The 23,198-nt window shown below is 53.0% G+C and overlaps 2 protein-coding genes across 3 annotated transcripts in view; both read left to right on the top strand.

Moving 5' to 3' along the window:
• The window catches only part of LSM1 (LSM1 homolog, mRNA degradation associated), a 6,984-nt gene extending 1,335 nt beyond the window's left edge, over positions 1–5,649 (top strand). Inside the window, exons 3-4 of the mRNA XM_019546103.1 lie at positions 3,145–3,260; positions 5,148–5,649. Of these exons, the coding sequence (XP_019401648.1) occupies positions 3,145–3,260; positions 5,148–5,318 (287 nt within the window). The 3' untranslated portion in view covers positions 5,319–5,649. The remainder of the gene's footprint in view (positions 1–3,144; positions 3,261–5,147) is intronic.
• Positions 5,650–9,692: 4,043 nt separating this feature from the next.
• LOC109317420 (G protein-coupled receptor kinase 5-like) overlaps positions 9,693–23,198 on the top strand; it is a 38,679-nt gene continuing 25,173 nt past the window's right edge. Inside the window, exon 1 of one of the 2 annotated variants that reach the window (XM_019546101.1) lies at positions 9,693–10,119. In XM_019546101.1, coding sequence (XP_019401646.1) covers positions 10,068–10,119 — 52 coding nt within the window. In that variant the 5' untranslated portion in view covers positions 9,693–10,067. The remainder of the gene's footprint in view (positions 10,120–23,198) is intronic. The other variant, XM_019546102.1, reaches the window with a different exon arrangement.

Genomic DNA, 23,198 nt, shown 5'->3' on the forward strand with positions numbered 1-23,198 from the left:
GTCCAGTTCTGGGCGCCGCACTTCAGGAGGGATGTGGGCAACTTGGAGAGGGTCCAGAGGAGGCCACTCGCATTATCAGGGGGCAGCAGGGAAGGCCTTATGAGGAGAGGCTACAGGACCTGAACCTGTTCAGCCTCCAGAAGAGAAGGCTGAGGGGGATCTAGTGGCCTGTTACAAAGTAGTCGGAGGGGATCAGCAGGCACTAGGGCAGTCCCTGTTCCCCCGAGCACTGCCAGGAGTGACCAGGAATAACGGTCACAAGCTGGCAGAGGGTAGATTTAGGCTAAATATCAGGAGGCGCTACTTTGCGGTCAGGGCGGCTAGGATCTGGAACCAACTTCCAAGAGAAGTGGTGCTGGCTCCTACCCTGGGGGTCATTAAGAGGAGTTAGATGTACACCTTGCTGGGGTCAAACGACCCCAGTACTCTTGGATTGGACTAGATGATCTACTTTGGTCCGTTCCGACCCTAGAAACGATGAAACTTGTTAGAATTGCATTTGCATGATAGGATTCATGCAGCCTTGGAGAAAGCAGGGAGTGCTCTTTAGAAGTGGGTGTTGTTCCCCACATAGCTGTTTTTGACAGAAGTTGGTGTCAGAGGGTGGAGTACAGAGTGCTACAAAGAAAAGAGGAGTTCTCCCCTTAAGTGCATGTCCTTCATCTCCTGCTGCATGCTTAGACACTTCCTGATGCTCTGGTTTGGTAGTTGGCCATCCAGACTTCACTCCAAAGATGTGTTTTTATTTTATTTTTCTATTTGGAGTTCACTGGCTCTGGAATCCTCCAGTTCAGCTTTTCAGATAAAATAGCAGTTGTCATTTTGGCATTTTTTTACATCACCACAAGAGGGAGCCACATGCCTGGTAAAGAGTGCTCCATAATGAATGGTGAAGGTGGCATGGAGCCAAGTGGCCCAGGTAGTTTGAATGCTGGTAAAAGTAGCCACTAAGTGATGCACCTGAAGTCCTCAGGAAGGGCAGAACAGCTCACATGGGGGGGCACTAGACTTTCTGGTTGTGGGGGAGAAGTTTTATAACTTCAGTACCCTGATTATGGCGTAACTTTAATCCAGAGGTGTATGTATAGGATACATTTTGAGAAGTGGCTTGTGAACTCTGGCCGGCCTTTGGTCCAGCTGACACCAGACTTTCAGCTGTGTATAAACTCTTTCCCCATTGTAATACGGAGCATTCAAACCCAGCTCCTTCATGAAGGCTTGTGTTTTTGACTTCTAGCTGAGCTCCCACAGTCCAGCTTTTTGAATCAGACACCTAGGCTTGCATCACCCTCCAGATAGTGCTGCTTCTCAGTGTGCTCTGGGATGAATCAAAGCAGAGCTGGGGTGTTCACGTTCATCTTGGGGCACAGTTCATTGCCCATTGCACAGAGCCCTGTTTCCCTGTTGACTAAGATGGGAGCAAAACCAAACCTGTAGCTCCTGTCCTACATCTGGTAATGTGACTTGGCAAACCTTGGATCCCATGGGGCACATAAGAGGCCCCACTGGGTGTGACTCTATCTCCATCTAGCCCAGTGTTCTGTATCTCAGTGGCAGAGGGTAGATGCAAAGAGAAGGTACATTTATTATGCAGGGCCAATGCAAAATCCAGTGTAGTCCCTTCCCCTCCTCCCTTGGAGCTTCCAGCACTCAGAGGTCTGGCAAGTGCTAGTTGAGGCTGCACCCCTGACAATCCTGTTTAATGCTGACTAATAGACCTGTCCTGCATGGATTTGTCTGATCTGTTCTGGAATGATTGCTTCACCAAGTCTGGGCAGAGGGTGTTGCTCATTAGCATAAAGAGCAGGATGAGCGCTTCAGTACAAGTTCAGCAAAAGAGCTATGTTGCCCATTAAAGAGGCAGTGACTTACCTGTCAAGTGCAAACTTGCTTCTTACAGTTATTTCCTGTTTCATTGGCTTCCTGTGTGATCTCGTGGAGTGTAGCAAATGTGCCATGAGCAGAAGCAAGCATTGTTATTCTACATGTGCCGGTCAGGAGCAGCATTGCCTGCTTCCCAGATTCTAAGCAATCTGGGCTTAAAAAAAACAACACCAACTCTGGTGAGTGGTGTGAATCAGCGGCCTGTACCTTGTTTGCATTTTTCTTGTCATTTGAAAACTAGCACTTTTAATATTCTTATTGAGGTAATTTTCCCTTTGAATTCACACAGAGAGCAGCTTCTGGCTTTATTTGAGAGAAACTGGTTTACAATTAAGGTGCGGCACTGATAGCAGGTGTTTATTTCTGCAGGTCTTATAAATCCGAAGACAAAAAAGTACTTAAGAACAGTGTGGAGGTGCTCTTGCTGTCCATGGCTTGCTAGAGCTTTTTTTGGAAATCTAGCCTGTGTGTCTTCCTCTTCTGGCTTTATTCTCTCTGTTTGGCAATGCTCATCTCCTTCCTTATTCCATGAGTGTCCAGGGAAACCCTCCTAACAGTATGGGACAACTGGACTGTGGCCTTAATGGCTGTTTGAAGACACAGGGAAGGCCATGTTTTTGAAGGGCTGATACAAACACTGATGTCAAACTCTGCAGGAGTCAGTCACCATAAATATAAACATATTTTATGTTCTGATTATCTCTGAAGCTGACAGGTGAGTTTCATATCCTAGGATAAGCATAGCTGCAATGGGAGACCTCCTAATCACTCGTGGCCTGTAACAAACAGTGTTGATCAATAGGCAGATAATGCCTCTGACCTCTGGGGCTGGGGTACTGCGTTGCTGCAGTGAAACTTCTGAAACCCAGAGCAGAACCGTTTGAACCAGTGGAGCTTTCTGTAAAAGGTAATGTTAAACCTGGAGTCCCACTACTGTCCCTCCCAGATATAGTGTAGTGGAGAAGCACCAGACTGTTAGGCATGCCAGTTCCTGGCTGCCACTTCCCCTCGCTGATGTACAGCACCCAGTATGGTGTGGCTGGGGTTGGTATATACTTCTGTTATACTAAGAGGTGCATGTAAGTGGTGGATGAAACTGCTCTTCTGGCTGGAGTGAGAAGCCTTGAGGCATGGAGGTGGCTTTGCCAGGTGTGGGTAGCCCTTGCTTTTTAGGACTGCAGCCCCCACTTGCTAGTGCAGACAAGACCTCCTCTCACATTAGAAAGCAAAGTAACATGTGCATCTTCTTTCTCTCTGCAGCCAATTTAGTGTTACACCAGACTGTGGAGCGCATCCACGTGGGCAAGAAGTATGGGGATATTCCACGTGGCATCTTTGTTGTGAGAGGAGAGAATGTCGTTCTCCTGGGGGAAATAGTACGTAAGCATCTCTTGCTTGTCTGTGGCTTGTTCTTTGGCTTGCAGCACTGATTTGGTGGCAGCTTAGACATGATCTCTGCCTCTTACAGCTCAGGGCTGTAGTTGCTCTGAGAAGCATTACCAGCAAGTATGTTATTGGAGCTGGGTTTCACAAGCAGAAGACATTGGATGGATCCCTTCCACACTTGGGGAAGCACAGAGCTGGCCCAAGTCTCTGTTGTGAAATGCCATTACGCACATACTGAGCCAAGCCCAGGGGAATTGGGTAACGCTCTGGCTCAGCTCTTGGCACGGGGCTGTAAGCAAGAGGTGCTGACCCTGTGACTGATCACCTGTCTGTAATATCCTTAGAACTCTGCCAGTCTATCCTTTTAAATATGTTTTGCAAGACCACATTTTATCCCAGCACTTCAGAGCACTGGAGAAATCTGTCATTCAATCCCACCCACTCAGCAGTAGCTGTGAGTAGTGTTGCGCTAAGCAAGTCGCACTGCACAAAGATGGAGTATAGTTGGGGGTGGGGGTTCCTCCTCCCGCATTCTGAGACATAACCCAATGCAGCATTTTCAGTGTTGAGAAATGAGTGAACCTCCACTCTCATATTGAACCGGATATGGTTTAAGCTAAACAGGAGGAGGGGGAGGAGTGGGGATATAGCCCTCTTGCTTGCAAGTACCCCTCGAATATGTGTGGTTGTCTGAGTGGATCTCCAGAACTGGGATGTTTTAGATTGATATCAGGTTGTGGTTGTGTTGGAGGACAATACAGTAGGTTCATTATGAAACTGCTAAGGACCAATTAAAAAGCAAACTCAGTGATTTCAATATGTGCATTGGATCAGTCCCTGCTTCCCAACAGTGATGCGCCTGTTGAGTGAAAGGAGAGTTCTTTCTCTGTAATGAGCTGACTCCCTCCCTTTTGGTATCGTCTTCCCTGGCCCTCTGACTGGAATGATGGTGTGAGCCAGGGAACAGGGTGGTGGACAGCATGATGGTACCTCCTTGCACATCTGGCTTGGTCTGGACACACTTGGGTTGCTGGAAACCCGAAGCGTACTTGATGCTGATGGAGGTAGGGGATAGGTATGCTGCATAGTTTAGTTTTTTCACATGTTCTTTTCTCAAGTATTTTCAAATATCAGAATTTTCCAAATGAAGGACAATATTGTAACTGGAGTCATGGATCCAATAGTTGAGTCTGGGGCACAGGGATAATGTGGTGGTATGGGCAAATTAATAAATTTGTTGAGTTAAAGTTGTAGCGGGGAGGAGGAGCTTCACACCAGCTCTTCCATGATGAATCAAAGTTTGTTTATTTAGTCTGTTTCTCTTTGGAGTCCACTGGCCCAAATGAGTTCACACTTTTTGTGGGATAAGAGTGGGCACCTTTTAAACTGTTTCTGTAGAGCAGCTGATGTACACTTAGTCTTCCCCCCACTTGTAATTCAGTGCTGGTTTTCTGACTTTTCCAAGGCCAGGTGTCTGTCCAGACCAGGAGGGAGAACTCAATTGTTCCTGGCTTCCAGGTCTGTTAGACCATGTGGCCTCTTGTTAAGGGCTGGCTGTATGTCAAATGGAGAGTGGTAGCATGTATGGGTATTGATAGCCTTAAGGAAAGGTTGAAGCCACTGACCTAAGTTTCCTTTGACCATTAGGCTGAGCTGGACCTCCTAGTACACTTCCACCTTCCCTTAAGTCCTCCTGTGCTCCTGCCCAGTATAGGAAATTCCAGGAGGCTCACAAATGGTCACACATGGCTGTGCATGTGGCTGAATCTCCAGATGTTTGATTTCACCTGTCTGGATTGTCCCTTGGACAGCAGGGCCTTGGGTCCTGGTGTGAGTTCCCTCTTAGCAATGCTAGCTAACCAGTGTTTCTCTTGCAGGACCTGGAGAAGGAAAGTGACACTCCTTTGCAGCAGGTTTCAATAGAAGAGATCCTGGAGGAACAGCGGGTGGAACAGCAGGCCAAGCACGAGTCAGAGAAGTTGAAAGTGCAGGCACTGAAGGAACGGGGCCTTTCCATCCCACGGGCAGATACCCTTGATGAGTATTAGGTGTTGTGCCCTTTGGACAGTCCCCATAACTCGGAGCAAGCAGAGTGTTTTGTGTGCACATGGGGCCCTTGCAGCTCTGCTTTGAAAGTCGGCTCTTCATTTTGAGCATGTGTTTTCTGTTGCTCAGAAGCTGGTTAAAAACGCCTTTGTTTTGTAATCCTTATTTCTGAAGAACAGACATTCAGGTGCTGACAAAGCTGTGTGCTCTGGAGGGCTTGAGAGCACATGTTCAGTGAAACCTGGTGTTTTGTGTTTTTGTTTTATTCTGTTTATCTGTGACTTGAGAGTATCTGCTCCGCAACATGTAAATAAAACCTGGATCGTGATAATACAGCTGACAGTGTCCCTGGCCTCGGAATTGACTGTGGTCATGTCTCTTTGGATTTCTCCCTGCTGAGGTGCTACAGGATATGCTAGGGAAGGCAATGGAACTAGGGCAGCTTGGAGCATGCTTCCTATCAATGACAAGCTTAGTTGAGGGGTGGGATTAAGCATCTTTTATCAGCAGGAAGCTACTGCCTCACAACTTTTAAAGTCCGTATTTCCAGAAGGAGGAGCAGGAGTCGGCATTCTCAACCCTCGAGTCAATGTTTGGTAGCAGCTTTGGCAGATCTAACCTTTCTGCATCACTGCCTTGTTGGAAAAGTGACTTTAAAGATGGTGCCTGTTGTGGTAACTTTTTTCCATTCCCAAGTCCTGCAGTGCTCTTGTGAACACAAGCCATTCCTCTTCCATTGAACTGAGCCTTGCAGCACTTGACTCAATCTGTTGGCTTTGTCTGCTAAGTCTGCCGGGCCCAACTCCATCTTGCCTGACCTTTACAATGTGCACCAACTGCTTTGCTTCTTTCATTCTGAGTGTTAATGGTGATCCCTGCAGTCTCTCTTAGTTTTGCTTAGATGGCTCAATTGGCAAAGAGCTGAATGGCAGGGAGGTACCCATTTGTTTGCTGGATTTGGGATATTCTCAGCATTGAAGCACTGCAGTCAAAGTACCTCTTAACCTTTCTATGCCACATGGCAAAACACCTAGACTACCAAGTTGCAGGCAGCTGCCGGACTTCTGAAGCCTCTTCCCATTGATCTCCTTTGCAAGGAAGACTGCTTCCATGTAGATGAAAGGAAGGGCCCCTGGGGAGGCTTGTGCATCCTTCCTCCAGGGGGAGCTATAGATGCATGCCTCTGTGCCACTGTCAATTGCTGGGACCCAGAGTAGTAATTGTAAGGTTTATCTTTGGCAGCAGTATGGGTAGGAAATGTGCTCCTGCCCCATCTTTCTGGCTGTCTGCAGGGAACAGGACAGTGGGTTATTATTTACAACTGTAAATGTCTGGTGCAACCATCAGTGAAAGCTGTATAGCCAACATGAGTGCACAGACTCCCATAAGAGGATTTCATGGTCCTGTGTTAAGGTTGGGGCCTGGAAGCAGGGTCGAAGCTGGCTGCAAATGTGCCTCGTCTTCCAGGGCTAGGGACTGAACCTTCCCACAGTGCCCAGTGTTCAGACACTGCAGTGACAGATGACCTTCTCTTACACAGAGAGAGTACCTGAACCACTAGGTTATTAGTGCTGCCTTATGGAAGTTAGTGCTGTGAGGAGTAAAATCATCAGTGACCTGCTTGCATTGAAATTGCATTTGCTTAAGTCATTTCACTGTTTCTGAAACGAGTCTGTCACTTTTTTTGAAAAGGAACCGAATTGCTTTATCATGGCCATCTTGGAACTTCTACGGTACTCGGAAGGTCACGGTGTACCACAACTATGTACTGCAGATGAACTGAGCAGGGACTACATTAATTACAAGCCACACTTAATGGAAAGAAGTTCTTCCAGACTCAGAGACTCTGAGAGTCCGGCAGCCTAATCAGTTTGGCAATGTGTAAAGTTCCAGTAATTGGAAAAATCTGGAAGGAGGAAACAGCTTTGTGTTTTTGTTGGGCCTAACCACCTTTTTGTTGCTGTTTTGGGCCTAACCAGTTGAAAGAAGTTTGCTTTGAGTAGGAATAGGGCAGCTTCCGCTATAGAGAAGGGTGCTGGCTCCTGTTTTGCATCTAGTCCTGGAACCACAGGCCATGTTAGACTGAGGGGAGGAGGAAGTTTAAGAAAAAGAAGATGGTTGGTACATTTCTTAGTAATAAGTGCATTTAGGTTACTAATGGTGATAATTGTCTCAAGCTCTTTAGCTACTGTTCGCATTTGTCACCTTGGTCAACAAAAACATCCAGGAAGCTGCTTCCACTTGTGTGTTTTCTATTGCTGCTGTAACCTGTTGGGAACTGGTGGTACACAAGTAGCCATGTTGTGGGCAACATCTGCTGTGGAAATGGGTGTCTGTCTTTTTGGTGTAGGTAAGTTTTATTGCCTCTGCTGAAACCACCAGGCTGGTACAACCTCGCTTGCATGGAAACGTGTGCTCCAGTAACGTGCCTTTTTTTTCTTTTTTTCTGTACATAGCAAACAAGCTAAACTAAGTGTGTTCAACCCAGGAGCTGGGGGAGGGGTGGGGGAAGAGAGTCAAAATGATAGCATTGCATTCACTTAATTGTGCAGCTTGGGGTAACTGACAAATCTTTGTCAATTGGGCATTAGATTTTATATGCTTTTATACAGCCCTTAAGTTGCAAATCTCCCTTCCATTTCTCAGAAAAGGCTGCTGGCATGTGGGGGAAGTGTGGCTTTGAGTAGTAGCTGGGTTTGTGGCTGATAAAACAGCACAAGAGGATATAGAACAGCTGGTGCATGAGACTAAGGCAACTGGGCAGTCCAGCAATTGCATTTAACAGCCCCACCCCATATGCATGTTAATTGAATTCACACCCATGCCCATGTGAGGAAATCTTGTAGGAGCTTAGATCCAAGTTTTGAAATGAGCTGTTTGCAAACAAATAAATAAATGCACCACTTCCTGTGCTGGCTCTGCGGGCACCAGTCTACCTAGATGAAGTCCCCTGTTTGTGGAGGAGGTGGACAGATGAGAGCAGGTCTTTTCAAATGTAAGTCCCTCCTTTCCTACAGACCTGCTCTGTCTGCCTGCTCCCTCTGCAGTCCAGACTATTTAGGTGGCACTGAAACAGACTGGGCAGGGCTTGGCTTTGTTTCTATTCCTCCTGCTGGACTTGTCAGTAGGGTGGCTGTCATAGAGGACATTCTGGTTTTTTACTACTCTGTCCTGTATTGGTATGAAACCGGATGCCGTTATGTCCTAAAGGCGTCTCGTTTCACATCCATAGAGGACAACTGGACTGTCCTCTATGATGGCCACCCTACCTGTCGGCACACTCAAGCCAGCTCTCTGCCTCTGAGTTTGTGGGAGCTGCTGAGGTTCCAGCCAGTGGTGGCAGGGCCCTGCAGGGTACTCTGTATTGCCTGGGGGGTGACGAGCCAGTGTTGGGAGCGAAACGAGCAACCTCCTAAAACCTAGGCTGAGATTGAGGAAGACCCAGTTGGGGGTGGAATACTAGGCAGAAGCAGCTTTTTCTAGGCTGGGAGCATGAGAAGCGGGCAGGTGTGGTCAGTCCATCTAAACCTACACACAGCCCTCTTCTTTCTACGGGGAATACATCTAAGAGCAGTCTTCCTCTGTTAGGGCTGTGCTCTTTGCTGTTGGCACACCTGCTTCTGCTCAAAGGGCAAGTGTAACAATGTTGCACAGTGTCCTGTGCAAACATTCATTGGAGGGAGCCTATTTGACTGTCCAATACTCCTCCCAGGCCAGCAGGGAGAGCAGGTCCTATGCCTGGTAGGGTTGCTGACTCTCCTTGAATCTATTCTGGGTGGTTTCATCACCTGCTGTAATGACTTGACACCAGGAAGACAAATGTCCATGATGATTCCATTGAAAAAAAAATCCCCTGGCCTACTATGTAAATCAGGTTCAACATTTAACATTTCTTTCTTTCAATGGATGGCCTAGTGTTTATCTCCTGGGTGACTCTCAGCAGCCTCCTGGAGGCTTATTTTTATGTCGTGGACACTCCAAGTCAATCCCCCGGCCTGGTCTCGTGAGGCCGGGAGCAGAGGCAGCGGCGATGCGCAGGGCGAGCACGGATGCACCCGGGCAGGGTGCAGGACTACGTTACCCAGCGTGCACCCGGGCAGGTGTCGTGGAGTGGGGGGGCTTACATAACTCGGAATGCGTTTGCCCGCGTGGCCCCGCCCCGCGCGACGTCACAGTGGAGCCCCGCCCCCATGGAACGCGGTGTAGCCAGTCGGCTGCAGACTGCTACAATCCCTTCCATCCCATGCGATTTCCTGCTGCTGCCGCGGCTGGGGCCGGGGGGCGCGCAGGGCACGAGCCGCCGCCTGCCCCCTCGCGCGGAGCTGGCCACTGAGCCCAGGCCGGGGACCGGGTCTCCCCCCTCCTCCTTCTCCTCCCCCTCCCCGGGGCATGGTGTGGCGGGGCGGGGGGTTTGTTCCAGCGTTGCTGCCCCCCTCCCCCGCAGGCTCAGCCCAGGAGGGGCTGCCCCCGAGCCGGAGAGCCGGATCCGCGCGCGCGGCGCGGCTGGGGAGGGGGCGGCGCGGAGGTGCCCGGGCTGCGATCGTCCTTCTAGGAAGGCTCCTGCCCGCTGCTGAGGGTCGTGCGCCGGATCCGGGCCTCGCTGACTCCTCCAGAAGAAGGGAGATTTATCGCGTGTGCACGCGTGTGGTGCTGCGTTTGGATTCGGGCTTTTCCTCCGCTGGGCTCGAGGAAGCGGCTGCTCCTTCCTCTTCCCCTGCCCTCTTGCTCCACATCCACGAATCTGGATCACTATGGAGCTGGAGAATATCGTGGCTAACACCGTCCTGCTGAAAGCCCGGGAAGGTAAGGGAGCAACTTGAGATGTGGATTTACCCAAAGAGCCTGGTTTGCCACTTAGGACCTGGGGGCGTTTTGTGCGGAGGCGGGTGTGGGGTGAGCAGGGCAGACCCCGAGCTGGGGGCGGGGGCGAGGCATCTGCTGCTTGGCCGCTGGTCCCCGGCTCCTCTATAGCGAGTGGGGGCAAGTGGTGTCCTGCTCCCTGTGTGTGTGGGCAGGGTGGGGATTGCAAGCGTGAAATGCATCTGTAGGCAACAGTTCTGGAAACTGGCAAGTGGGTTTGCTTAATAGCGCCACTGGATGTTTGAGAACAACAATCCTCGGTGCTTATAGCTTCGTCTGCTGTATGTCCTCTGGAATTTTCATCTGCCAAATCACCGTCGGTGGAGCAAATGTGCTCAACCTTGGCTCCTGCTTTTTTTTTTTTTTTCTTTCAAATAAAAGTTTTATTTTTCCCAGTCATGGCCCTGGGGGTGGAAATTTCACGTTCCCCTGCATGGCGGAGCTGCAATGTAATTTACATGTGTGAGCTCAGCATTCGGCTTTTGCTCTTTCTTTGGACAGGAAGCGTGACATTCATGTTTGCTTCTCAGCCTCCATGCAAAATCCTGACACGCAGGGGCTAGAGATTGAGGTGTAAAATTAGCATGTGTTGACTCTGTGGCCACAAGGAGACAATTCTGCGTGGGGGAAGGGAGCCCTGAGACTGCATTACATTATTGCTGCCACTTCACTGATATTTCGGAGATCACCTGTTTTGTGAGATGTGGTCTAATCGACATGTAGATTTTAATCACGTTGCATGTGCTTGGGTAGAGTAGTCCTGCTACTGACCCGGCATGGCCTGCTGTATCTGATGTGCCAGTTTTGTACAGACGTTCTGGCTTGGCTCCATTGTGTTTGCGGGGCATAAGTGCAATAGGAGATAGGATCTTTGTATTTTCACTTGTAATGTCACAACCATGCTTTTGCATTACTTACTACTCAAGCCTTCATATAAACAGGTGGCTGGTTGCTTGAGTGCAGCAAATACCAGCAAAGAGAGGAACTTGGGAGTGCTAGCGGATGCTACAAACCCTTTAGATCAACAGGCGAATTTTCAAGTGTCCAAGTGCCTTGGGCACAAAGTCCCATTTTCTGACTTTGACTGAGACTGTACTTGGAAGGCTTTGCTGATGTCATTACCTTGGTATAAAAGCACTTTTTGTGTGGCTGCAGCATATACCGGCAGAGCTGTATTGTTGCCAGCTTATTCCAATGTCTTCCTGAGCAAAATAAGCTTCATGAAGAAAATAGTCATTTTACCACTTAATTGCACCTACATGAGGGGGCTTCAGGCAGCACAGCTGTCGCTCACAGCTTCCCACCCTGGTGCAGTGGAGCTGTGTTGGCAGGTTGGTCATGAGCAGCCTCAGCCTCAGAGGTGCTGAGATCCATTTTAAAAACGGAGCTGAGGTTCCTGAGTGCTTTTGAAAACTCCACTCCTTGTTTCTGACGCTTTGTAGCTGGGGAGCAAGTGGCCCCAGTGCTCTGGGTGATGGACTGTGCCAGAGGGAAGGTGGAGAAGCCAAGTGCTTTAAAAATTACCCTTTACAACCACTGAACTGTTCTTTAGGGAGAAAGTTCCTTCCCAAAACCTTTGCTGTAAGTGACAGCAGTGCAGGGAGGTTGTCACACAAATGCTGCTTGCTCTCAGTCCTCTTTTTGGGTGAGCCTGGGGACAGGGGAACTTTCCTGGTTCTCTTCCTACCCAACATGGGCCTGTTCTGTGCATGAGCCTTGTGCACAGAGAGGCACTTGGGCCCTATTCCACTTGTGGCAATGGGATTTTCATGATCTGCCTAGCTCCTCTGATGGCTTCTCCTCCAGGTCCATCTCCAGTAGAAGCTGGACTAAGCTTGCTGGGTCAACTGATGCCAGAGGAAAGTGGCTCCTGGCTCGTCCTGACTGAAGTCCTGTTTGAGCCAGGATAAAGTGGAGGGGTGGAGGCTTTCTCTTCTTATCTGAGGAATCCTCTGGCTTAGGAGGTGAACCGCCAGGCATGGAGGTGTACTTTCAAAGGATTAGCCTCAGGATGTGCTTTTAATAGGTGAAAGAGCCGTGATGAGAGCTCAGGCAGGCGTGTTTAATTTCAATACAAAATTGTTCTCCCCACATTGTTCTCTGGCTTAGCTTCAGACTTGATTGTCCATCTGTGCTTTTCCCCCTAATTTGCCATGGTGGGTAGGTAGGAGCGGACAGTGGAGTTGTGTGTACCTTCAAGTTCCCAGGCTTGCAAGGCTGGGAACGATCAGGAATAATTGGCATGGATGAGCTGCTGCTGCCACTGCTCCATGTTAGAGCAGCAAACCATCCCTGCCATTCAGGGCAGGTTCAGCGTCTGGGAGCTAGCCCCTCGCAGTGAGAGTTCAGTGCCATTATGGTTCGAGCTTTGTGCATGCCCTAGATTGTGACCTTGGACAATGGTCCTTGGGCCAAGACTATCTACATTGCCTTAAGGGGCTTTGGTTGCAAAATATCTATGTAATATCTGGGGTCACAGAATATCTGTGTGCCATGTGCAGCTTGACGAGTGATCTGAGGTGGGCCTGACCTCAGGCCTAGCATCGCTGCTTGGAGCCACAACAGTGGGAAAGGGGCAACTTATTTCTCTTGGTATTCATTAAATGAAGCAAAGACTGTCCGTTGCTGGTCTTCAGAGGCCCAGCTCTCTGCTTTGCCCATCACCTGAATATACCCTTTGCATGGCTGGTTGGGAACCAACGTGGCTGCACGTTGCCGGTGTCATGACATTGTTGTGGGCAGGTTCTCCTGATACTCACTCACCCCAGCTTTTGGGGAGTCCCATGCTTGTGGAATAATTCAAGTGAGCTTCAGCATTGGGTGGGCAGCTGGTTCTGTAGTGATGGCCGGTGCAGTGGTTGGTTCTCCTTATTCAGTATGGTTCCTGTCCCTTGCACCTCAGACCAGCGTGTCTTCTGGAAACGCATGCTGTAGAGACTGGTTTATAAGTGTCCTTCCCTCCCCTACAGGTGGAGAGTTAGCCTTTAAGTTCCTGATGCAAGCACCATCATTGTTGTCTCTGGGCTCTTGTGCCTCTTTGAAGTGCTATGTATTGATAAGTTTCCTATAGGGGGGACTTTACAAAGGGCACAGCTCCGTAAGGTGTCCACAGTTGTGAGCCAGGCCCCTGTTAACATCTTGTGGTTATGCCAGACGTGTGTCCGTATAGCTGGCCCCTGCCAGACACCTGACTAAGCTGTTTCAATGCTGGCTGCAGCTTGGAGCCACCTGGCTTGTCTGCTAGAGGGTTGCCCTGGGGCACCTGTGTGGGAGGTTGATGTGGAAGGTGCGATGGGGCTGACCCAACAGGTGGTTGAGAAGATGGGCCTGTGCAGAAGCAGGAGTTGCTGTAAGCAGTTCAGGATCTGCCTCCTTACTGTGTACTTGAGTTGCAGACAGATGCCCTTTGGCATGTGCCAGTAGCAGATAAGCAGCCCAGAGGCATTTGGTCCTGAGCTGTGAAATGTGTGGAAAGGTCAGTCCAGGTGTGAGCCAGTGCAGAGTGGGATAGCAGCTGGAGGACCAGATGAAGTAGAGGAGTCTCACTGGCATAAGGCTGTGTCCACACCAGCCCTTATGTCCTGCTGCCTTTGAGTGAGGTTGTGTTACCAAATGGCTTAATGATGAAGTGCAAGATAAAAGCATGCCCAAAGAGCCCAGTTGTATGTGGATATGCAGCAGCTTCTGCCCAGGAAATGGTCCCATTCTTCCTACATCACCGCCCTTGGAGCTTAGCTATGACCAGGTTAGCCAGAGCTGAATTACACCTGCTTCATCTAGATGAGAGCTTTAGAAAGCATTAACTGGGTGGAGCTGGGTAGCACATTGGCACACTGCACCTTCAAGTCCTGGGCCAAACAAGGCACTGCTACCAAAGAAGTGCACATGTGACTTCCCTGGTGTGACACAGACCACATGAAAGAAAGCCGTTTCCTTCCCCCCAAGTCATCTGGATGTACGCACCTGTGCTCCAGGGGCCCAAAGGCAATGTCCCTGCATGTCCTCTGGGGTGGTGAAGCTTCCTGGCTCTGCTTCCAGCATGTTGCAGCTCCACTGACTGCGCCTTAAGTGTAACTTGCTTCTACGCGGTAGAGAAAGACAACCCCAAAGATGCGCATTGTTTTTTCCCCACCTCGGTTATAAAATAGGCCTGGAGCGCACCATGGGGATGAGAACAAGTGACATGCAAATATCTCGGGATCAAAGAGCCAAAGTTGAGCAACGGGGAGGGGAAACTATTTCGGCTATGTCATGTTTTTTAGCGCTTCTTTCATGCCAGTGACTAACTGTTAGCACATGGGAACAAGGCTCATGTCACTGTGTATCCAGCAGCCCTGGCTCTTTGGTTAGAGCTGAGAGAGTTTTGCAGCGTGCAGTCTGAAGCACTGGTGAAGCCTCGCGTCGCGGAGCAGGGCCCGGTGGATGGAGCACTAGATTGGAACTTGGATTCAGTTCCCACCTCCGCCGCTGGCCCACAGGGTTACCCTTGGTTCTTCCCCCATGAAATGGGGGTGATGCTCCTGATCTGCTTTGCCACGTACTTTGAGGTGCACTCATGAATTCATTTAAAATTAGTATTTTATTGCTGTATTACCCATGAGTCTTCACGTGTGGAAATAACTTCAGGACAATGGTCCCATCCTTCGTATCTCCTTGCTCCAATCAAATTGAGCTGGGGTGGGGGGGGGAAGAAGCAGGACAGGACAAGCCCAAGTCAAAAGAAAAAAGCCTCTCTGCATGCCACTCCTGGAGCACAGCGCTTTTGGGACTGCAGGCCGGCCCGGGGCAGCAGGATGGCTTGCTCGCTAGTGGCGCTGAGAGCAACAAGTGCCGCTAGCGGCTTCTGAGCAATGACCTGTGCGTCGCCAATGGCACAGAGCACTTCCAGGCCGTGACCCCGGTGTTGAACGTGGGCAGATGGTGGAGTCACGTCACGGACTTCCGTGAGGTTCCTCTGGATGTGCGGCGGTGTGACAGATCAGGATCGGCCTGGCTCTGTGCCTCTGCCCATCCTGTAATTATGTGGGATTGGAACGGCCTGGAGAAGTTAACGTACAATCCCCGTGCACCAAAACTCCTTGGCGGATCTGTGTTTTCCTTGCTCAGAGTTGTTCCTTTGTGGAGTTTCCAGAGCCAAGGCTGCTGGTAAGGCAGAGGGAAGGGAAGTCCCAGGGTGGGCAGAGGGCCTTTAACTGGAGTTGGGTACCAGGGCCACGGTAGACTGGGGAGCATTGTAAATCAGTAGGCACCATGTCCCAAGCAGCTTTGTCAGGCTCGGTCCTCTTTTCCCAGCAGTCTTAATGGGATTTCACCCCTGAGTCTCATATTCTTCTGCTGAGAATCCCAGTTGGGAATAGCAGCTGGGCTTCCTGGTGGGGCAGGGGGTCCACTGCCAGGGAAGCTGCTGGTCTGGGGCAGTGGGAAGTGTGGGCAGGACAGGGTTTGTGTGGCAGCGTCTTGCGTGCAGAGCGTGGCTGGCACGGTACAGCGCAGACAGGGGCTTCTCTCTGCACAGGTTTGTTTGTGTAACAGCTCTGCGAGTGCTTATGTCTCACCATTTGGTACGTGGGCTTCTTTCCGAGAGGAGCGGTTTTATTTTTCATTTAACAGCTTTTCTGATTTCACGGGTCAGCTTGGTGGGGGAGGCTAGTCTAAATTGAGAAGCAGGTAACTCGCTGTTCGGCTGGAGGTTGCACTGGATTGTCATGGGATGCGAGCGGGAGAATGTAAGAACGTACGAGTGATCATTTCTTGGGTCAGACCATCGGTCCCCGTTGCCCAGTATCCAGTGTCGCACAGCGGCAGGGAGTGGATGCTGAAAGGGAGAGTGGACCGGGCATGACAAGGGTCTTTTCCACTGTTGCTCACTCCCTGGCAGCCTGCAGCGTGTAAGGTCTAGGCAGTTCTGATTTGGGGACTGTCCCCCTAACTCTCATGACATAGGAAGCCAGCCCAACTGTGCTCATTCCCCACCACCGAGGCGCCGGTCTGTGGCTTCTCTCGGCTGATGATTGTGAAGGTGTTTGGGGTCGCTAAGGGGTTATTGGAGCTCACAGCACGATCTGTGCAGAGAAAGGACTGCCTGAGATGCCATCACTTGGCTGCCGTCTGCTCCCTGCATGTCCTCAGTCCCATCTGCACAGAGGAGGTTCCCCGCTAGGCCCTGGAGGAGCCAGTCAAGCCTCGGGGGCAGGGAGCGAGTTGGAATCTCTGCCGCTTGGTGAATCAGCTACTTGTCAGCTAATTTCTGATGACAGACCCTTGATTACCGGTGAGGTAGGAAGCAGGAGGAGCCGGACTGAACCTCCCTTTTCCAAGCAAGGTCTGTTTTGCATGAAGAGCAGGTCAAGGGCAGCATTTCTGTGGGAGCAAGCCTTTTGTTCTGGGATGTACAGGCTTACCCCATCGTGCTGTGCACCTCTGTGGGTTAATAGCAGCTCTTTCAAGTTACTTGCCAGTCATTGCAGGGAGAAGCCTATCGGGCTGTGTGCTCTCCCTGGCTACCAAGCAGCCATGTAGCTTAGAAGGGTCGTGTGTGCAAAGAGCTGTCCCGCTCTTTTTTTTCCTCTTTTGTCACAGGTTTTGACTCGGATAAATCCAGGCGGCCTCAAAAGAGACGCATGTTTACAGCCGTGTCATTGGGCAGCGATTTTTGTGGTCAGGAAAACGTGGCAGTCGCATGCCATGCATGTAGAAGAGGGTGCCCCACAGGGCCCGTATAGAAAGGTAGCCCTGATGGAGCAGATTGGATCTGTTCAGTGTCACTGCCGTGTGCCGCAGCGGATCCACCCATCAGGACCAGCTCGTGCCACTGGAGATCTAGGGAGAGAGACAGAGCTGTCATTCAGATCTAGGTTGGTTTGTGCTTGGTTTGAGAGAACTTCCCACCCCACCCTTCACCTTGATCTGGCCTATTTGCTGGGGTCTGAGCCAGGAGGCAGGGGCAGCAAAGCTGTCTGCTGCAGGGAGTTGCCTGCTGTAGCCAGGAGGGCTTGGCTTGGTTGCAGGACTTGTGAGATGGCTGTTGATTGCAGGAGATCTGCTTGCCCATGGTTCGGGGCTCTGCAGAGAAGAAGAGGCAGCTGACGCCAGATGCTCGGAGAGCAGTGGAAACCCCTGGCCTCACATGAGAAGGGCACCGTGGCTGTGCAGCAGTTCTGAGCTGAGCTGGGGATGGAGGGTGGGTTGGTGCCCAGCTCCTTCATGGCCTCCCACCTTCCACATCCTCTCAGGCTCTGTCTCCAGCAGCTGGAGGGAGGGCAGGCGCTGACTGGATGCCGTTTGCTCGTATAAGAAGACGCTCGGGGACCTGCAGCCAAAAGGGTTGTGCCAGGGGCTCGGGGTAGGAGGGGGTAGGGTAGAGGTCTGGTTTTCAGTTCATGGTCCGGAGTAGGTGCATGCGTTGGAGCATGCAAGCCCTGGGTGCACACACCAGGGACAGCTCTAGGCAGCACTGCGAGGTTGGGCGAGCCATCACGGGGCACCCAGCAGCGCAGGGGAAGCTCACGTGGCTGCTGGCCTGCGCGTCTTGTCCTACTTCATCAGTCTGGGGTCCCGCACGGTGCTCGTTACTGAGCACAAGTGCTTCAAATGACACCCCTGTCACTCGTGTGCATCCTCTGCCCAGAGAGATGCGTGTGCAGCAGAGGGTTATGTTGTGCAGCCACTCGTGCGGTGTCAGCAGGCAGGCCAGGGGAGGGAGAAAACCTTGCCGGGAGCAGGATAGAGGGCAAGGTTGTGATGCTCTGTAGTTCCTGGGGTACTTGAAGCTGCTCTCTAGGACCAGGCCCAGAATCCACTCTGTTTGGGGCAGGGGAAGAGCCTTGCCCTTGTTGCAGAAGGCTCCATCATGCCCCGCAGCAGAGCTGGGCAGGAGACTTCAGTCCCCAGAGCTTGGCTGCCCTGTGCCTCCTGCCAGCACTCAGCTGGGACACACCATCCAGCAGGCATCCCTTCCTCCCTGTCTCCCAGCCTCAGCTCTTCCTCCCAGGCTGAGTCGCCTCCTGAAACCCTGGGCATAAATGATGAGTTTGTGGTGATGCTCCTATCATTCCTGGAAAGGGCTGTGCTGCCAGCGAGGCGGGTGGGGCGAGGGTTTCGGCTCCCTGCCTTGCAGTGCTGGAGGGGGGGATGTGGGCAGATCCTTAGCAGTGCCTGGCTTCTGCTGTGTGGCTCTGCACAGGCATGGTGTGAGGCAGAGGGGGACTGGCTGACAAGAGAGACTGAGTTGGCAGGGTCTTGCGGGTACATGGTGCTCCCTTGCTTGCCTCTAGTGCTGTTTGCAAGGGCAGAGCAGGTGCTGATAGCATCTCGGGGCGCTCAAAGCAGACTGCTCCCATCTTAGCTCCTCTCCTGTGAAGGCAGAACCACATGAGCTCGCATCAAAGTCTTCTTCATGGGGATCAGGAGAAGCTGGGTCTGACTGACAGGGAGAAGGGGGCTCCAACATCCATCTCGATCCCAGCCCCTCCAGAACGCAGCAGGAGCTGGAGGAGGCAGGCTGCCTCCCCTTGTCCGTGCAGGTCAGAAGCTCAGGACTCTGTACAGCTTCATGACACAGGGGCACTGCCTCAAACATGCCCTGCCCGTTTGCTCCCACCCAGCTGTCCAGCAGCATAGGCTGCTTTGCATGGCTCTGCATACCGTGGTGCCTTCCTATGGCAGCCAGTCCCAGACGGGCACAGGTACATGCTCAAAGTTGTCTGGTAGTGCTGTATGAGCTCCCTTTGCTGTCCTGGCATATGCCATGTAGGAGCAAGCAGGGGTATGTGGGTCTGTGCCAGCCCTGGCCGTGGCCCCAGTGACTCGCCTGCAGCCACTTGGTCCATCTGGCGGAGCTGGAGCAGAACCCAGGAGTCCTGACTCCCACACTGTCCTCGCTAGACCGTGCTGGCAGTGCTGGGCATGCACTTTGAGCAGCTGCTTCCTCTTCTGCATGGGGGCCCTGTGCACTCCAGGAGCTGCTCTGAGCTGTGGGGTGCCCATGTCCTTGGTGCGGGGCCATGGAGCCAACCACCTTTCTTGGGGAAAAGCTTGAGGAAGCCTCATCTCTGTGCTGCCAGCCCCCAGCCTGATGGATCTGCGCTCTGTCCCAGGCTGGCAACTCTCAGCAGCAGCAGCTTGGAGGCCTGACATCAGGCACATGATGTCCTGGCGCACGCGCGTGCATGCTGTCAAAGCTAACGAGCCTCTTGGTCTTACCCCAGTTGCGGTCGGCTCTGCTCTCCAGCAGCACGCAGAACCTGCTGTCTGCGCGGATCCCATGCCGAGGAGGGGCCATGATGCAACCCCACCCACCCCCAGCACTTTCTACAGTGGAGGTACCAAGGGATGCAGCTGCCCTACGATGGTCCTGGCTCTTGGCCCCCTCCTGCCCCACAGCACATCTCCCAGCACCTGGCCTTTGAGGAGAGAGCAAGCTTCCCAGGGAATTCCAGCATCAGGTTTCATTTAAAGAAAATATAAGGAAAATAGACAAGAACCAGAAGTGCCCCCTGCCTCCGCTTTTGCCCCCGCAGCGCAGGGTGCGTTGCTCGGCACTGGCTTTTGCGAGAGCTGCGAGGAGGGGCCGGGCGGCGAGGCAGCTGTCCCGCGCTCGGCTGCGTGTCTGCGTGGTGGGATCACCGCGTGCTCCACGCCAGGAACATTCTTATGGACGTCGTGGGACTGAACAGGCTTCCTGTTTGGGAGCTGAGCCCTGGCAGGGAGGTGCAGCCAGCGGAGCTGGCTCGGGCAAGCTCTGTCGTGACCCCCACGGCCTTGGGGTGGACGCGGTGTGCAGGTGCCCTCAATATATCCCGTGCAGGGAGATTCTTGACAAGGCAACTGGAGATGTGGGCTGGGATCTGCAGCACGTGAGCAGGCCGGACTGGGCACGAGACCCCAGGCAAGCCAGGCTGGGGCTCCTTTCTCTCAAGGGAAAGCGGCCACCCGCCTCCGTCTCTTGCTGCAGAGGAGAGCAGCCCTGCAGACTTGAGTGCAAATATCCTCCTTCGGCTCTGTCCCCCGCTCATTGTTTAGCAGCCTGTCTCCTTTGCCTCTGCACTTTGGTCCCTTGGGTCGCCCATGAGAAAGAAGCAGCAAGTTTCTCATGTAAGCCAAAAGGTTTTCCCTGGGCCCAGCTCCAGAAACTGGGACTTTGCAGGGTGCGTCACCTGCAGCAAGGCTGACCCTTGAAAGCAGTGGGCAAGTGCGGAGAGCGTGTGTGGCTGTGGGGGTGCCCATCTTGGCAAGTGCCTGCGTGGTGCTAGGTGCTGCACAGACCTCGGAGGAGAGGTCCTTGCAAGCAGCTGTCTGGCTCCCAGGCTGTGTGACTTCCTTTAATTTAGGCTTGCATCTCTGAGCAGGTCTCTCTGCAGGGGCTCTTGGGAGCTGCCTGTGATTGAGGCTCGCCCCCTCTCCTTTAGCTGGCTCAGGGCTGGGCCTTGCCCCAGGGAGCTGGGCTTCAGGGCAGGGCTCTGGTGCAGGGGGGGAGAGCGGGGAGCCTGCTAGAGGCACATTAAGCCCTGAACCTCCAAACATCCACAAGGCAAATTCCGGCTGTGGGGGGAGCTGAGTAGAGGCGTCTGCAGCTCTTGGTGCTTGGTAGAGCTGAATATAGCCCCCTGCCTGCATGGTCTGTGGAGGAGTGGGGCTGGGCACGCAGAACTGGCCCACTGGCTGAGGGGGTGGTGGGTACAAGAGCGAGGGCTGGGAGTGATGTGGTGCTGAGATCTAGGGATAGGATGCTGGAGCTGCTGATCTCTTTCGAGGAGATGCAGGCAACCTCTTGGGGCTGTCTTCCATGGGGACCGGTACCGATGGGACTCCCAGGCTGCACACAAGGGTGTCTGCGCACAGTGCTGCACCAAGCCAGGCAGACATGGCCTTCCCTGCTGTGCAGAGCCGTGGTCCTGACCCAGCTTGCAGGGCTGAGGGAGGCTACCAGGTTCTTTCAGCAGGCTAAACCCCATGGGACCCATTGATGCCACCAGAGAAGCGGAGACAAGCAAGAGGGTTTGTTGCATTGGATGGGACGTGTGGCAATAACGTGTAAAACCAAACCTTGGCACTGGGCTGCCTTAATCTCTACCAGGAGCCAGCAGGAGCAGCACGGATGGGAGCAGCGCGTGTGTTAGCATAGCACCACCTACCCGTGTGGGGCAGACGCTGTGGACCTGATGCCCCGTGGTGGTGCCCAAGACCTTGTAGGCCCGTCCTTGGGCTGGGGCACTGGCCGACAGCATGCTGTTCTGCTCAGCCAGGTGCACATGGCCCTGTCTGCATCTTGTGCTGATGACTGGCTGGCTGGGTGTGACTGCTCCACGTGCCCTTAGTGCTGGGTAATGTGCATCGGCTGCAGCCTGGGGGGAAGACGGCGGGCCGGGGGGTGGTGGAAATGTCAGTGTGGAGGAGGGGCCTGTCCTGAAGTCACCCTTTTGTGCTGCAGCTGTTGCTCTGGCCTGGCATACAGGAGTCCTAGCTGTGGGTGTTGCCCTGACGCAACAGATGCTGCAGCCCAGATGGAGCTGCCAGGGGGAGCGGGTTGGGGGGCAGGCACCATGCATGAACCTGAGCTCCTTTCTCTGGGGTGCGCAGGTACTTTCTGCCCTTGGGGAATCTCTTGGCTGTGGAGATCTTCTGTGGCTGGTGCTGGGGTATGTAGCGGCACTACAGTGGCCTTGGGAAGGGGTCCGTGCCCTGTAGGAAGCTGGACTTGGAGCATGCCCAGCCTCCTGGAAGGAGCTGCATGCCCTGAATGCTGGGCACAAGGAGGAATTTCTCCCTCTTTACAGCCCTTAAGCAGAGGCCTGATTTGCTAGTGCTGCTGAGCACCTCTCAGGCCACAGGGTCAAGGTGCTGAGTGCCCTGGGCTCACGGCCACCACAGGACTGGAGGGGACGGCACTCTGCTCGCAGACGGTTGCGTGAGGCTGCCTGGCTCTGCCGGACTTCCCTGTCCTGAGAGCAGGTACCGGGAGGGCAGTGTTTATCTGCAGAGCTGGCGAGACTGTTGCTTTTCCCCTCCACTCCCAGCACTGGGCTCCCTCTCATGGGACCAGGTGGTTCCCCCTTCTCCCTAGCGCGGGCGGTCTGGGACTGGGTGTTTGTGGCGAGCCCTGCCCTGGCTCCTGCCTCTGGCCCCAGGGGCAATGCCTTGGCATGGCCAGACTTAGTCTTGGCCAGGAAAGCTCATTCCAAGCTCTGAATGTGCATAATTTCCTCTGGGCCACTCCTCTGGCTTCCAGCGCTGTCATGACCACGTCCTTCCCCTGCTGCAGAGGGAGAAGTGAGATGACACTTGTATGCATGCGCAGGGCTGCCTACACCCTCGCTTCTCACGGGATCGTCCCTGGACTCCCCTCTGCTCTGGGTCGGGCAGCGTGTGACTGCAGAAGGCAATAAGGGTGTTTACAGGGTGGCGGGGACCAGGGCTGGCTGCTAAGGATCCAGGATGTGGCTTTCTCCTTTTTCTCTTGGGACCTGTGGGTCTGCACCAAGCTCCTTGGGTCTCAGTGCCCAATCTCCCATACCTGCAGCATCCAGTCTTGCACCCTGCTGCCCCATGGAAGCAGGGGCGGCCCTCTTCACCGCTGGCCTGACCCTCTGCGGTGCTTGGTGCCTTCTGGAGATGACAGCTGTGGGGTGAGAGGGGTGAGCTGTGGGGTTGAAGGGACCTTGCACAGAGGTGGTATGGGGAGGGTGCTGGCTGTGGGGTCAGGATGCCTGGTTCTCCTCCTGCCTTGATTCACTTTGGCCACTTGTGCATGCTGCACTGGACTCTGCCTTTAGTGGGACCTCGACCCCAAGGTGAGCTCCAGCGATTGCTCCTTACCCACCAGTGTGAGGCTTCTCAAGGACCTTTGTGGAGCTTGGTGTGTTGTCTGTTGGAGCTATTTTGAGCTGACAACTCTTTATTGCTTTTAGAGACCAGTAAAGTGTCAGGGGTGCAATGGAGGAGCCAGTAAGACCTGACCCCTGGGGCAGGGCATGGAGCAGCAGCTCCTCAAGGTGTTAGCTCCTGCCCACCCTGCCCTGGCCTGA

This window comes from Crocodylus porosus, unplaced genomic scaffold (genome assembly GCF_001723895.1).
Source record: "Crocodylus porosus isolate Cpor-Errol unplaced genomic scaffold, CroPor_comp1, whole genome shotgun sequence".
NCBI classification, from domain to species: domain Eukaryota; kingdom Metazoa; phylum Chordata; order Crocodylia; family Crocodylidae; genus Crocodylus; species Crocodylus porosus.